This window comes from Opisthorchis viverrini, assembly GCF_000715545.1.
Source record: "Opisthorchis viverrini unplaced genomic scaffold opera_v5_564, whole genome shotgun sequence".
Lineage (NCBI taxonomy): Eukaryota > Metazoa > Platyhelminthes > Trematoda > Opisthorchiida > Opisthorchiidae > Opisthorchis > Opisthorchis viverrini.
The window spans coordinates 118,232-133,246 of record NW_008752227.1 but is presented as its reverse complement, the minus strand read 5'-3'; the positions used below and the strand labels follow the sequence as shown (position 1 = coordinate 133,246).

At 43.5% G+C, this 15,015-nt stretch overlaps 1 protein-coding gene across 1 annotated transcript in view; it reads left to right on the top strand.

Moving 5' to 3' along the window:
- Positions 1 to 9,999: 9,999 nt before the first annotated feature.
- The window catches only part of T265_11731 (hypothetical protein), a gene marked incomplete at both ends in the record, with an annotated part of 26,430 nt that continues 21,414 nt past the window's right edge, over positions 10,000 to 15,015 (top strand). Inside the window, 2 exons of the mRNA XM_009178469.1 lie at positions 10,000 to 10,341; positions 11,520 to 11,861. Coding sequence (XP_009176733.1) covers positions 10,081 to 10,341; positions 11,520 to 11,861 — 603 coding nt within the window. The remainder of the gene's footprint in view (positions 10,342 to 11,519; positions 11,862 to 15,015) is intronic.

Below are 15,015 nucleotides of genomic sequence, written 5' to 3'. Positions count from 1 at the left end.
GACAGATGAGGTGAATGCACGAATCTGCAAGGCTCGGGCCGCGTTTGCTAACTTGAGACACCTATGGCGTCAGAATGGTTTATCCCTGAATTTGAAGGGACGTGTGTATCAAGCTACAGTACGGGCTGTCTTGTTGTATGGCTGTGAGACTTGGCCTATTCGAGCAGCGGAACTAAGACGTCTTCAGGTGTTCGACAATCGTTGTCCCAGAACCATCGCTCGTGTGGATTTGTGTTGGCGTATCCGCACCGACGCAATCAGAAAGCGAGTTTTCGGTTGTGTAACGGGTACTTCCATTGTAGACACCAGTATTTGCGTTGGTTGGGACATGTGTTGCGTATGCCAAACCATCGTTTGCCGAAGAGAGTGTTGTTTTTCATGCCGAACTCAGAGTGGCCTAAGCAGAGAGGTGGTCAACCCTCGACTTGGCAGATGGTATGAATCAGATCACGAATCGCTTGGGTGCTGTCGGTGCTACCAACCTTCCAGGGTTGGAACTGCGTGATTCCCACTGCGCCTGCTTGGAGACACTACAGGATATGGCTGTCAACCGATGTGGCCGGCCTTCTTGTTATCAATTTCTGTCCAGATTGCCCGAGTGAATGTCTGGAGATGTAGGCACCTCGGAATGATTGTGGTAAGCGAGAAGTTAATGATTGTGGTAAGCTAGCGCGAAGTCCCCTGTCTCTCCACCTTTATTCTCTTCTTTACACTATGGCCTTCAAATAAAGCATGGTTGCACGGTAGTGAAACATCGGTGTTGAACACTGGTGTCATACCGTTGATGATTATAACTTTGTCTCGGGATGTATTGCAAATCCTTACAGGCTAATGACACTAAAATCTGCTCGGCGTGTGAAAACGCTGTGGTACTTCCATAAAATCTACAGATAGATTTGATCTTGTTTTTCTCCCAGTGATATAAAAGCAGGAAATCCCATGTTTTCGCCGAAAATCCTTCTTGCCTTTTAGTAACCTTCCATTTGCTCTTGAATCATTAGTTCAATTCAGAGCTGCATTCGCGTTAAACTGGCTTCGGCTTCAAGTCCATGGTTCTTGTCCAACTACTTTACCTAGTTTTGCCAAACAGTACAACACAGCCTCAATAAAGTGTCCAAAGTTCCGAAAATTACGGTTCCGAAAATTGGGGTTATCCGTTGTTGAAATGTTTCGAGTGTTTTTCATGGACTGCACTTCTTCCTGAATCGCATTACAAGGAGGTGACTGAGACATCAAGAATTTGCACTGATCTGTCGCTCACTAGCTGTTGTGTGTATGTGGTCGATGAATTAAATCGGATTTGGTAGGTTGTTGTTACTTGCTTGTTTCGGGTAGGGTTTCTGCGTCCTTTCTGATATGAGACAAGTTCAAAGGTCAACGCAACTCAGGCGGTGAGTCCGAATACATGGAGTGGGGTAAGAGACTTGGTCAACATTCATGAGTTGTGTCGTGGTGGGCGCGATGTGTCGGTTTTGTCTGGGGATTACGGATTAGAAAACTGATTTGTGGTCAGTGGATTGTTCTCACCGATCCACATTGTTGTTAATTGTTATGTAGAACGGAAGGAACGAATATGATCCGGAAGTCCCCGTCATACATAAGCCTAGTGTACGTGTTACGTGCACTTAATTACCATGCTCAAAATGTAAAAGGCGAAGTTGTGGCCTTATTATATTCCACATTCAGTTTCCTTCGCGTGTTCGCAATCTTCCAAGAGTTGTTGCGAGGTTTCGCTGTCCCCTCAGTTCGGACAAGTTGCTTCTGTGTCCTTTCCTCGGAATTATTCAGACCGTTCAGTACGGCCGTCTTGATATTCATGGTAGATTTGAGAGGGACACTAATTTGTACCTTGAAGTGAGTGGAGTATACCTGTGGCTTCCTAAAATGGTATTTAATCGATTACGATACGAATTTTTCTATGACTATTCCCAACAGACCTAGACCGTTCTGAATAAACGATTTGTTTTTTTTCACACTCTAATTCATAGTGACCACTCTCAGTTTGTATTCATTTATTGCTAGAATGGTCTTCCTGCAATACACAAAACTACTGTTCTTGGTCATCGAGAAATACTTCGTTTACTTATTGCGTTTGGTGCCGATGTCAATCAGGTTGAACCTGTGGTGAGTTGGTACCAGGTGATTTTTTCTACCTTTAAATCCCATTGTGAATCAGTTTTCTGCCTCACACAGAGGATTCGCGAACGGTTATGCCTAAGGAATAGTACCCGTCTCTCCCTCTCTCTCTATCTGTGAACAATTGTGATTTCCACAATGTTGTTTCGTGGCAACGACATGAGCCGGTGAATTTCGTTTGCCTCCTCCGACAGTCAGCTCTCACAGCCACTAGTATGATACTCCTCAAGGGCTGTAAAGATGTTTCGTCCACAAGTGTGTTTTCTTGGCAAAAAGAGTGGTCAAGGAGAACCAGAATAAATGGGGTTTTGTTTGAGCCGAGTGTCATAAACGTCTTTTTGAGGACTCGGTGAAAGTTTTGATTTTCTTGAATTAACTGCGTAGGACAATGGCATGGTTGCTCGCTCGCGCTGGTACGTACTGGTACAACACAAGGATCGCCAGCATCCGTCATCTAGATCATTAGAAACGAGTACTTTTGTACCACCTAACTAGACTCGAATGACTCGAATAAAACTAGACTCGAAATACATTTCTAAAGGAAGATGTGCTATTATTGGGAAGTTGGGAAACGCCAAGTTATCGTCCATTGCATCATCTGATGTTCAAGCTTCATTTTAACTGTGCCGTAATTCAACGATCAATGCTAAGCGCATTATTTACCAAAGTTAAGCCCATTTTGGTCCAGATGCCATCGAAATGGAGCAGTGGTGTATCACCAGTGCGTATAACATCAGCCTTTCAACTCGATAACTGATTAGTAAATGTGAATCATTGAAAATGATCCCAAATTAGGTTTTTTATTCACGATGGGTCAGTTGGCCATCTTAGAAACCCCCTGTGGGGTCTATGTCCTTGAGAGGGAGAGGATTGTATTTAGCATCGTATCTCCGTTTTGAGTGAGTGTTGTATCCTAATTCTTTGGTACTCTCTGGTAACAAAGGGCAACCGTTTTTCAAGCTGCGTGTGTTGCTCAGTAAATATCTCAAACTTTGGGAACTTCGATAGAGATGGAAGCCGTTCCTCAGCAGCTGAGCCATCAGATGCTGTTGTCACTGTAGAATCCGCAGAGGCCGCACCGAACCATCGAGACTGTTCATCCTTGGACCATGTCCTCTGGTTCATCAATGACCAGAGATGAGAGATGAATGAATGGTCACATTTACGTAGTATTGTGAGTGGGGATAAGGGTAATATCGAACCCTTGTCATTAAGTAACCAGATCTAACCGTGGTATGGCACTCTTCTACGACTCTGATACAGTTTGGGCAGTGCAGTGTTTTACTAGAAGAAACTTTCATATTGGTTTGCCTAATGAGTAGATTTCGACTCACACAATCTCCTGCCCATTCGGGTTGAGCTCTGGAATGAGTGGCGACCGATTACTTAAAATTTGGACGTCCCTGATAGTTTGCTGCTGTTTTGCCTTCTGGTTTTTGAACTAAAGTGGCCTCAATCGTCCTTCTGTTTGGGTTGCTTGACCTGTATACAACCATGAACGTCACAAATACTAATGACTTTATGTTTATAACCCAAGAATTTACGTGAATTTGAACGCTGACCATTACTTAATTAGTCTGTTAGTCATTTGATCGCGGTGGTTGTTGGTCGTGTGTGGTTGGAGAAACCCGTTTGAATCTTAGAGCTCCGGGAATAGAGGAAGCTTGTTCAGTCTGGAATGGTTGCTACCTATTTCATCCCACGCCCTAAACGGGACCTCAAATAACAATTTTCAGTGATGGGACCGAAAATCTATTTGGTAAGAAGAATCAACTGGGCGGAATATTTCAGTAACAATAGTGCCACACAAAATGTCTTTAATTAGACTCGATCAATTCGATGGCAGTATGAGATTTTAGAGATTTCATCCTGTTAGTGAAGTCACTCTGTGCAGAAGATCTGAGAAGCACTGTACAGCTCCTATGTCTTTATTGAGACTTATCGACCATGCGTATCTCACGAATTTCTTGACAGTCTCGGTTGGTAGGCGGAACACTTAACAGTTCGGCCGCGAGCCGCTGCTCATTAGTGTTTGACTTGCACTTAGACAGGCTACGGCGCCGCCCAGTCGTCGATCACCGGATCCTTATCATGTCGTCACACGTGTGGACTGACTTTTCGAACAGCGGCTTCTCAGATGGGTCTTACTCATCGGGCGAGTGAAACAAATTTAATCGAATCTGCAGTAAAAAATTCGTGTGTAAAATACTTTGACAGCGGTCTCACTTTATAACTGTTGTACGTGACCTATCTGCCTCGAATGTCTTAAAAGATGTTAAGTAATTTCCGGATGGTAGACGTTATCCGATTGCAGCATGTTGACAGTGTAGTTGTCCGTGACGTACAGGCATACCTATTTCACACTGTGGTGGGTTAACAAGTTGAGTGACCAGCGCCCCCCCTTTGGTCAACCACACTTGGCTGTGGTTTCTACGTACGACACACAGTATATCATTTTGCTAGAAGTAGTTGGGCTAGATTGACATTTGTGGGAGTAGAATGTTCTGAAATTGATTATTTCACTGGAGTGGATTATCCGAATGATCCATATCGATTCCGAAAACTTAACCCGACTTCTAATCTCGTTCGAAAGTTTTGTTTTCAGCATGAACAGTTCAGTATAATATTCTTAAGAATGCAGTCAAAATTTTTGTGTCCTTCACTGTTCTGTCCTTCACTCATAGCATGGAAACACTTGCCTACATGAGGCCGCTTCTCGAGGTTTCTCGCGGTGCGTCGAGCTCCTCTGTCACTGCCGCGCGGATCCAAACCTGCCGAATAAGGTAAGCCAACAGGTAGCGTTCGTGGAATATCTACAGCTACGGTGAAACTCGTTTATGGTGACCATTGATAGGTCCGGCCGCAAATGGCTGTTCCAATGAGAAAAACCTCTATGGTCGTTGTCGTCGACAGGCACAAATCAATCTGCAATGTAACATTTACGTCCTTTCTTTATCTTATAGGAGGGGAGGGGGAAACGGCTGCGCTCATGGGGACTACAAGTCTCTCTTGCTACCAAGAATGTGTTAGCTCATTCTTAAAGGTTCACTAGGGCTTGGCGAGCCTGACGAAATACAAGTATTATATAACGGGTCGATGTGTTTTCTTCATGAAACTTTTCACTAAAGTGAATGCTGAGCCGAATGTCAGTTAGGTATGCGTGACCCACAAATGGTTTGAGGAATGTATCAACAAGCTGAAGGTTTTCAGCCTGGCAGTCAGTGGCTGCCTTTCTAGATCATGTTGACGCTTTTGAGTAGCCCCTGTAGCAACAATGTTGCCTCGGTCAGGAGCCTTTTATTCTGTACGTCCAAATACATCTTTATTCGAAATTGACTGTTGGCACAGTCAGAGCGCTTGCTGTATAGTGTGGTAAATGATCTTACATTGTATTGGATCTTAGGCAAACCTATCGCACTTTATCCACCAGTTTGTTTCTATTAAGTGAAGCCCACACTTGCAGTTTACATGTGAAGAACTCTTAGGGACTTGTTGCTGCCACAGTACATGGGGTCTGGCTTTAGCGATTGCCATTATCAGAAGACATACACTCTCGATCGCCTTAGGCTGGAATTCATTTGGTCTGCTTCTTATTAACAGCACTGACCAGTTGCCATACGTGTCTTCACCTTTATGAACTGTGTCGTATTTTCGTTTACGCTCATTGGCTAAAACATAGCTCATACCTCGAAAATAACCTCCCACCTCGGAAGAGGTGCACCGGGATTTGCCAATCTACGATACCTACAATAGCATCAGGCAGTCGAACTGCACTTCAAAGGAAAGACTAACAGATCGCCGTCCTTGAACGCTGCTTCACTGCTTAGCTGATGTTTGTTTATTAAGTGCATGAGAGACTCAACAGCTATCTGCACTAGATCACTGTTGTCTCGACTTATTTCGCGCGTTCAGTGTCCGCAAAGTATGGTCAATGTGGAATTGCGACGACTGACCTCGGATAGTGTAGTGACATGCGGACGAGTTTTTTGTATAGGAATTCGTTAAGTCTGAGTATTTTCGTAGGACTATGTAGCCCGCGATAGAGGCAAATGACAGTGTTCGGTTCTGCTTTGGCTGTATGACCTAACATTATTGGTTTGACGTATACTTGTCCTAGATCATATGCCACAGTTCACCGTTTTCCGACAACTTCCGATAAAAACTGAAGACTATGTTTCACCGTAATTTATTATTTGATGATCCTTACGACGGATGATAACAGAAAATATTAGTTAGGACTATCTCGTCTCGACTAACAGTCAGCCGAAAACAACTTTTAAACATCATCAAGGCCAAATATCTCGTCAGGACCTTATGGAACAATGCAATGTAATTTACTGACAGATGGTTGCTTGTCTTTCCCTTTTCTGGCCGGTTTTCTGCAATTCTAGGCGAACTGTTCAACCTGCGTAGGCTCACACCAATTTTCTTTGTAGAGGGATAGCCATTACTAAAATCCATACATTCCAAAACTATACAGCCGTCCCTCTTGACAGAGTACTTATTGAGAAAGTCACCTCTGTAAAAATGTTACTCATTTGTAATATCCTTAAGAGGCAATATGATCATTTGACGGGTGCATAGGAATGACTTGTATTTACTAAGTTGTGGCAAAATATATGAGTGCACGACCGTAAACACAGACGCATAAAAACACAGCAATGGCAGTGTTCATTTCGTAAACACAATTGTTCCCTATTTCAACAATTGCCGTCTTATAAGGCCCGGTTTCAAAGTTTTTCGAGAGTGCAGTTTGTAGAGGGGTAATTGACAGCAACAGGACTATGTTTTGGTCAAGTCAAAAGTCTTACACTTGTTTTGAATTCACTGTGTTTCACTTTGTTACCATGATCATCCCATCTGTTTTGCTACGACTCATTTTTTCCTATCGTTTCTTTCACTTTCTAGGCAAACTTTCTACCTCTTCATTTGGCGGCGCAGTACGGACACAATCAGTGCGCACGCGTGCTTATCTACTCCGGATCGGATCTGAATGCCAAAAACAGAGTTAGTTCTTAGCGAAATACACTCATTTGTAAGCAAATTTGGTTTTGCGGGAGACTCACCTAGAACCCAGCTGAATCTCTTGTTTATGATACTTTCAATCGCCCATCAAACCTATCCTTAGTGGCGATTTCGCAAGGGTAGTTGCTTTTGAGTACCGTCATCCTCAGTTCTCTTGACGAGATCTTACTCGATGTGTGGAGTAGAATCAGCCGGTATACCTGTGGACAATCCCGCACGCCAAAATTGTTTTTTGACCACAGGTTCTAAATTTCAACCTACCTGAGGGATGTCTCTTAACCGTGTTGGACCAAACTCCCGTTTCTCTCATTTCGCACGGTGACTTGAGAAATTAATTATATATGGCTATATATATGGCTTCACGGCAAGTTTCATGCTCTTTTACGCATTTTTGGGCAGTAGAATTTGATTTCATGTTTCAAATCGGCAGAAACGTTGACACTTAATGTTGTGTGGCGGTTTGAGCTCATGTCCTTTCCCCCTTCGTTATGTTTCTGTTTTCACTTTGAGCTTTTGGAATGTGATGTTAATGCTGATAGTCCTGTGTTTAATGATATGGTGATCCCTTTATCAACCTCACGTAAATTGTCCATCGGATAATGGCTAACGTCGTATGTTCTTCCGTTGGTCTACTTGCTTTTTACTGATAATTCGACTTACGAAGCGGAAGCAGAAGCGGAAGCGGTACGATTCTCCGAGTGGATACTCCTTATAATTAGCATGATATCACTGTGCGGAATGTGCTGACATTTCGCGATCAGATCTCCCCATTCGGGTTCGCTGAGTAGGCGCAGTCCCCAGGCTCACGTTGAATTTTCTTATCTTGCTCTAAACCAGTTTCCATTTCTATTGTACTTAAAGCTCATTCACGTATCGGATTGGTATGAAGGGTGTATTCACATCGGTTTCAGATAAATATCTCGTTTGTTGTTCACGTCCACTAAGGTGCACTTCAAACACCGCCTCATGGTCCACTTGTCCCGATTTTCGGTGTAATCACATACTGCTTCGTAATTTTCCGACAGCGCATTACCGTTTTCTCTCTCAGTTTGGTGCGGTTTTGATTGTCGGAGGTAATTATCGGATCGTGAGGAAGGTTTGGCGTTGCACGTAGCGCTGAAGAACATAGACAAGAGACGAATTCGGATCAGGTTTCGATCCCCCACTCAAAACAACTTGATGTGCTACTGGGGTCCAATCTTTTTTCAACTCACACCACACCCTTCGCCGCCCATGCAACCGCTGGCTACCACGTCGCCTGTTCAGCAATAAGGACAAAAGCTGGTTACAGTCAGCCATGTGGTGTTCACCATTTTCGCCCGGGGCTTGGGCCTGTTCCTCTGAACTGCCTGAAGTCTTCCTAACGATGGAGGGAGCAGGCATGCCGACCCCAAGAATACGCTGTCTGATGTCATTGTTGGGTGGGGTTTATTATTGGTAACGTGATTCTCAAGAGTAGAGCAAAATAATGAGAATTTACCTCCTGTTCTAAAGTGCCTCTGAATGGAAGAGGAAATGTTAGGTTCACACTTAGGGTGATTTTGTGCACACATTGCATGTATCATCCTCCTCTTTTGTAAACAACTCTATCGCAGTCACAACCCTGACGTGTGTTTTCCATCTGAATTGGTAAAATTCTAACAAAATACTTTCCGTCTGATGAAGCGCTGTCATTCGCCTTTCCCTATGATCCTTATGCAGGATATGCCACGATCAAAGTGACTTTCGTCGTTTTCAGGTTTCAAATCAACTTGTAGCATCCGACAAAATAGATTACAACGCTCATAAATATTATCGGAAGCTTTGTCGAATAGAAAGGGTAGCTATTTCCAAAAGTTTCTACGTGTGACTCAGATAACAGGATATGTAACTTCGGAAGAGCGCGCCACATGCAGTTATTATTGTTACGATGAATGTTACAATCCATTGCGACTGACTTTACACGTGCAAGATCCTGGTTTTAACAAATCCGCATGTAAAAGTTCATCTAACATGGATGGACGAAAGTTGCTCCTTATCCCGTGTGCACCATAGCAACATTTACTACGTTGTCAGTTTTTCGCTTCCGGCTGAACGAAGCGTGACGTCTTCATATTTCTTTTAAGCCGTCCACATGAGTGCTTCAGACAGGCGTTATATGACGCAGCCAGAAGATGACTTGCAACTATCGATTTAGGTTTCTCTCTTCGTTGGATCAGAATAATTCCATCCCTGTGGTCTGGTTGTCTGTGGCCAGGTTGAATTTTGAATACTAAACATATTATTTCGCGCATTCAATTCCGTTTAAGAGCGAAAACACTGATATGATGATCGTTGTCCTATGTGAACACTTGATAATCTTGTGGCCACTTTGCTCATGACACAGTCGAACTTGCTGAAACAATCATATGAAGTCTTCGGGCACTACTTTATATGATGTGGATCTAAATGAAAGTGATAAAATCCGGACCCTTCGAATATGATTATGTGCTACAAGGAAAGGTGTACCCAAAACGTTTTTCTTGTAAGAAAAGCTTTTCATCTAAGTTGTAACCCTTTCCCTCGTGGCCCTGCAAACTTCATACAAAATGAAGTTCTGAAGGTCTATTTATATGGTAATAGGACGCCAGCAAGCAAACCTAGATTTTTGTAGCTGCTTATCCGTAAACCGTTTGGCTTTGAACCTCTGTTCTGTAAATACATCATGCGCTGCCCTTACGGTACATATCAAGGTTACCTTCGTGTTTGTTCATCGTTATCTGCTTCAACAACAGTAGTTTCAAACACTGATGTTTATCCATAAGTTTGACTTCAAAAACACGCAGACTTTGTTCTGTCTTGTTCATCTTCTGTCGATAGTTTGGAGACACCGCTTTACACACAGCTACAAGATATGGCCACCTAGCCTTGGTCCGTATTCTTCTAACTACTCCCATCTCTATGGAGGCCGTTAACAGGAACGGTGATAATCCGCTGCACATTGCTGTTGGTTTTCGACGTGTTGCACTTGCTCGCATCCTTGTTGAAGCCAATTTCGAACGCAGAATGTCTATTGGAAAGCGTCAAGACTCCGTACCACCAGATATACGGACAATGCGCAACGCGCAAGGTGAGACGCCAATGCAGTTGGCATGGAGAAAGGGATATGCTGAATTTGAGAAGCTTCTGACTGGGGATCCTTCGGTGAGTCATGCAAACAGGGTGAGTCCTGTGGGATGGACAGTCCCTTAGAAAGTAATGAATGTCAGGTGAGACTGGTATATGGATTGAACTGTGCTGTGCTAATCGCCAAAACTTGAAAGATGTTCCATTTGTCGTAGGTAGGCGCATCCGATATGCTGCTGGCCACAGTTGTCGCTCTGGATTTTGAGAAGCAAATCAGTTGAACTCAGTCATTCTCCCTCTACGGCTAGTCTCAATAGCATGAGCAATTTTTTATCGGCTACAGTAAACCCATTCAGAAAACCGCTCCCGGAGCTGGCCAGGGAACACAGAATGTCCTGCATTTAGTTCATCTTCGCACGTACTTGCAGGTCAATCGTCGTGACTGATCGCACCGTTACTGCCGTGCGCCATCGATGTCTTATTTTGATCTAAGTTTTATCCCAGGTCACGCGGCTAGTAACATTAGTCAGTACACCTGCCGCCGTTGCACTTCAACATGGAGTGAGAAAGGCAAGTAAATAGCTTGAGGCTAGGCATGATGACTCAAGTTGTTGAGTACCTGAAATTGCAAGTGAGCAAAATTGATGAGAACCTCAGTGAGCATCATTCGAAGCGAGGCCGATAGAAGAAGGACTCAACCAGTCTTATCACATTTCTTGCAGTTTTGTTATTGAACCGCTGATAAAAAACCAGTCCTTACGATTGAGATTGGGTCTGACTAGGTCACACTAAGTTAACTAGGTGGCAGGCATCCAAGTGAACCATATAGTTATGCCGACGAAGTCATTGAAAGCACTCGCAAACCGTGCGCGACCTTATTGGGGCCACAGAAGAAGCAGAGTAAGACAGCCTTAAATCCTTTTAGCGAAGATCGTTGGCACTGCTAATGGACCACTGCTTCGCTTTACCATAACCTTACAGTTGTATTTATCGTGCTGATAAAACATCATCAAGGACTAGACTGGTTGCACTTATGAATGATATAACCTGCAGAAGGAACGCAGATAATCCAAGAAGCTTATCTCAATTGATGGTTTTTGTTTTAGTGCTTTCAACATCGTCTTCGCTTGTTTACAACTAATGTAGTCTGCAATGTATGTCGTAAACGTTGTAATGTTGTAGTCACTTGATTTTACTGTGCACACGAATTACAACCGTCGTCTGCCAGCCACTTTTTTGCTTGATCAATCCGGCCTTGTTGAAATTCTTTTTAGGACAAACTTGAGGTTCCGAACCCAACAAATAATTTAGCGTTGGTTCATCTTCCATCAACTGAGAAAGATCCCACATCAGAAACGAAACCCGCAATCCTTGAAAAATCAAAGTTGCTGACTGCCGTTCCTCGTAATGAACATATCACCTTCGAGATCCCTTTCCGGTCCTGTGATTCCAAGGACCACCGGACACCTGACAATCGGTGGAACAGTGGAGAGATGGGCGCCGATGTTACAACGGAAAACGAAATCACCCTACGAAAGCAGCACTATCCTGCAGCTGTTGACTACCCTCACTATGGGATGCGAACTGCTCACCTTGAGGATAGTGGTTTGCCAGAGGTCAGTAAAACGATGAGAGTGGTGCTTATGACAGAGTCTATTAGGTTTGAGTTGCAATTTTCGCTACTAAGTGCTAATAGAATCCAGTACAAATTGTTCTTTATTTTACTACAGCCAAGTTATTTGTACTCTCTCAACTTTGATTCGACAACTGTATTCCAGTGTTGTCTTAGAAACCTTATTTCATTTCTGTGCTAGCTGTTCCAACAAATCCGGTGGTGATTCTGCTAGTGTCCGAATAACGTCAGTGCCACTTTTCCAGATTGATCGCCCATACTCACCAGTAATCTAATTTGTTTTGAATACCATTCATCCCGTTGATCCGTTGCCACGACAAAATTACCTTACATGGAACCTCTGGGTACAAACTATCCGGTCTCGGGGGAAGGGCTAGCATCACGCTAGAAGAGTGCCCTATTGAGCACAACGATTCTTTCACGTCTTGATGCTGCCACGGCATCTTTTCTAAGCCACTTTCGTATTTCGTCAATCTACGCTCATCACCAAGGTTGTCAGTCTTTTGTTCAGGGATCTGTAATAATAATATCGACAGCATCGGGAAACGCATCAATTGTGTACTTTCTCGGTTTTTTTATACTGCAATTTCATGTTCCTTTGCTAAAACAATGTTTCCAAAATCAGTCTGACAACCTGCTGAACTGTAGAACTCACTTAAAGAGTACTGACTGTGTAATTGTAAGTCAGGAGAAAGCCTAAATATCTTCAGTAATCTCCCAAGAGCTCGCATCATCATAAATAGGTTATTTGAGCCCTCTCAGTGGCCGGTTTTATTTTTTTGGAAGATTATTTCAAATCGGCGACAGTATTCAACCCTCTTTTATTCGTTTACTGAGGGCTATCTCAAAATTTCTTCTCGGTACACTGGTTCAGTCTAGCTAGATGCTCTGCACAACTTAAAAGCAGGTTTTGAGTTTCGGCGTCCGAAGTATCCGTTGGGTGCCAGGTCCTGCTTATCCCACAACTGCGATAGACAAGTCCGTTCTTCGGTTACCAAAACTGTATCATAGAACGTAGAAATAAGTGAACTATGGTATTAGCGAAATACACACATTTGCAAACTAATTTGTTTTTTTTTTGAGAGACTCACCTGAAACCCAGCTGAATTTCTCGGTTTTTATGTCTCCAGGCTGCCTTTCATCCTGGAAAGCATAGTTTATTCAGAACATGCGCTCATCCTCTGTACAGTTCCTTTAAATTGCCACTGTAATATAAGGACATGATTGCACGAAATTAGCGAATATACACTCATTTGCAAGCTAATTTGGTTTTGCGAGAGACTCGCCTGGAACCCAGCTGAATTTCTCGGTTTTTATGTCTCCAGGCTGCCTTTCATCCTGGAAAGCATAGTTTATTCAGAACATGCGCTCATCCTCTGTACAGTTCCTTTAAATTGCCACTGTAATATAAGGACATGAACTTCCTATTTGGCAATGTACAAGGTTTTCAACCATCAGGTAAGCAATTATGCCAAAGCATGCTTTATGATGCATTACAAACGGCCTCTTTGGAAGATATCAAGGATAGCTGAAAAGAGGTGACTACAGCTTTATAAGTTGTCGGAAACTGTGGAACCATGTGGAAACCATGGTCTCAGAATGGCCATTGTCAATGTTTGATCCGGGATACTGTATTCCTCCGGGCAAATGCACAAATCTGCAAGGCGATCTGTTATTCACTAGCTCAAAATGGGCCTCTGTGAGAACTATAAGCATTTATGGAACCTGGGAATTTTTAGAAAAAGGAGAACTCTGGTGTACTTGGAATACACGGAAACTGTTTCCGCTAGTTCGCCAAAAAGTATTCAAGGAAGCATCCGTTGGTGATCTATTTCCAGATAGTCTTGCAGAAGCCATATACAATGAAAGCCGATGTAGGGATCTTCCGGAATGTTTCAAACAAGTTTCGCTGGACATCTCTATCTCTCTAACTTTTTATCTCAGTAAGCCTACTCAACTCAATCTGTGGTCTGTGAGTTTCGATCCCCCTCTACATTATGATACGTCTTTCTGTCTTAACTGTGTTTGAATACTGGATCAGGTGATCTACTGCCATCGTCACTCGAAGACAGTCTTTTGACCTAATTTTGGAGTGAAAACGCGTTCCAGAATACTGTGACCAATAGATCATTGTGCCCCTAGTCCAACTAATGTCCGAAGTGGCTGTTTTGTCCATACAGGCGTGATACTCACGTGTCATAACGCAGATGGGGCTTCTTTACCACTGCGACTCTTCGGGACGCAAGAGGCAGATAGGAGAGAACGGGGCATGGTTTAAACCAGATTCTAGGTCATGGGTGATATCATCACATCAAATCAAAGGCCTCGACAACGCCACACTGACCACTGAATTGTAGCAAATTTGAACTCATCGTTCAGTCCATCCTATGTGGGGATGCGGCAGTAGGGCATTGTAACCAAATAATAACGTGGTAGAACAAGCCGTTGTAAGCATACGTTTCGTCAGCCTCGTATATTAAGGCGACGTAATATGCCACGATATGCATCTGTTACATAGCAGATGTATGAATGGGACGACGGCTAACCGAATGCTAGCACAGCTATTCAGCGATGGAGATCGATATATGTTTGAAGCTCAACACCTTCAACAGAAGTTGCAAACTTTGATCATTGTTATTCGGATGATTTCACTAACACGAAGTTACCCTCTTACTGTGTCACCTTGTTACAAAACACTGGCGCAGCGCGAAACAAGGAAAAAATGGGGAGACCGCCGTCACGTCTCGTGGGCAATATCGGATCAATTTGATACATTACTCTAACTACTTAAACGTTGCAAGTAGTTTAGTAGGAAGGATGAAAAACCGAAACACGATTATCTTTCTGGTCTTCGTCAGGCTAACGACTGGCAATTGTAGGGGCTCTAATGTCACCAGTTTTCAGAGCTGGGGCCACTGGCTACGTCTACCGAAGGACACTCCGATCAGCTACATTCACGCCGGTAAACGACATGGGGGACTTGGTATACCAAGTCTGAGTGCAACAATCCCGATGCAGCGGAAAACGCATATGGAAAAGCTCCTTTCTACTCAGTGCCGAGTACTACGCAATGTGGTCAACGATTCCGCGTTCGGCAAAATTGTTCGGGATCTCAGCCTTCCGATCCGAGTCCATGG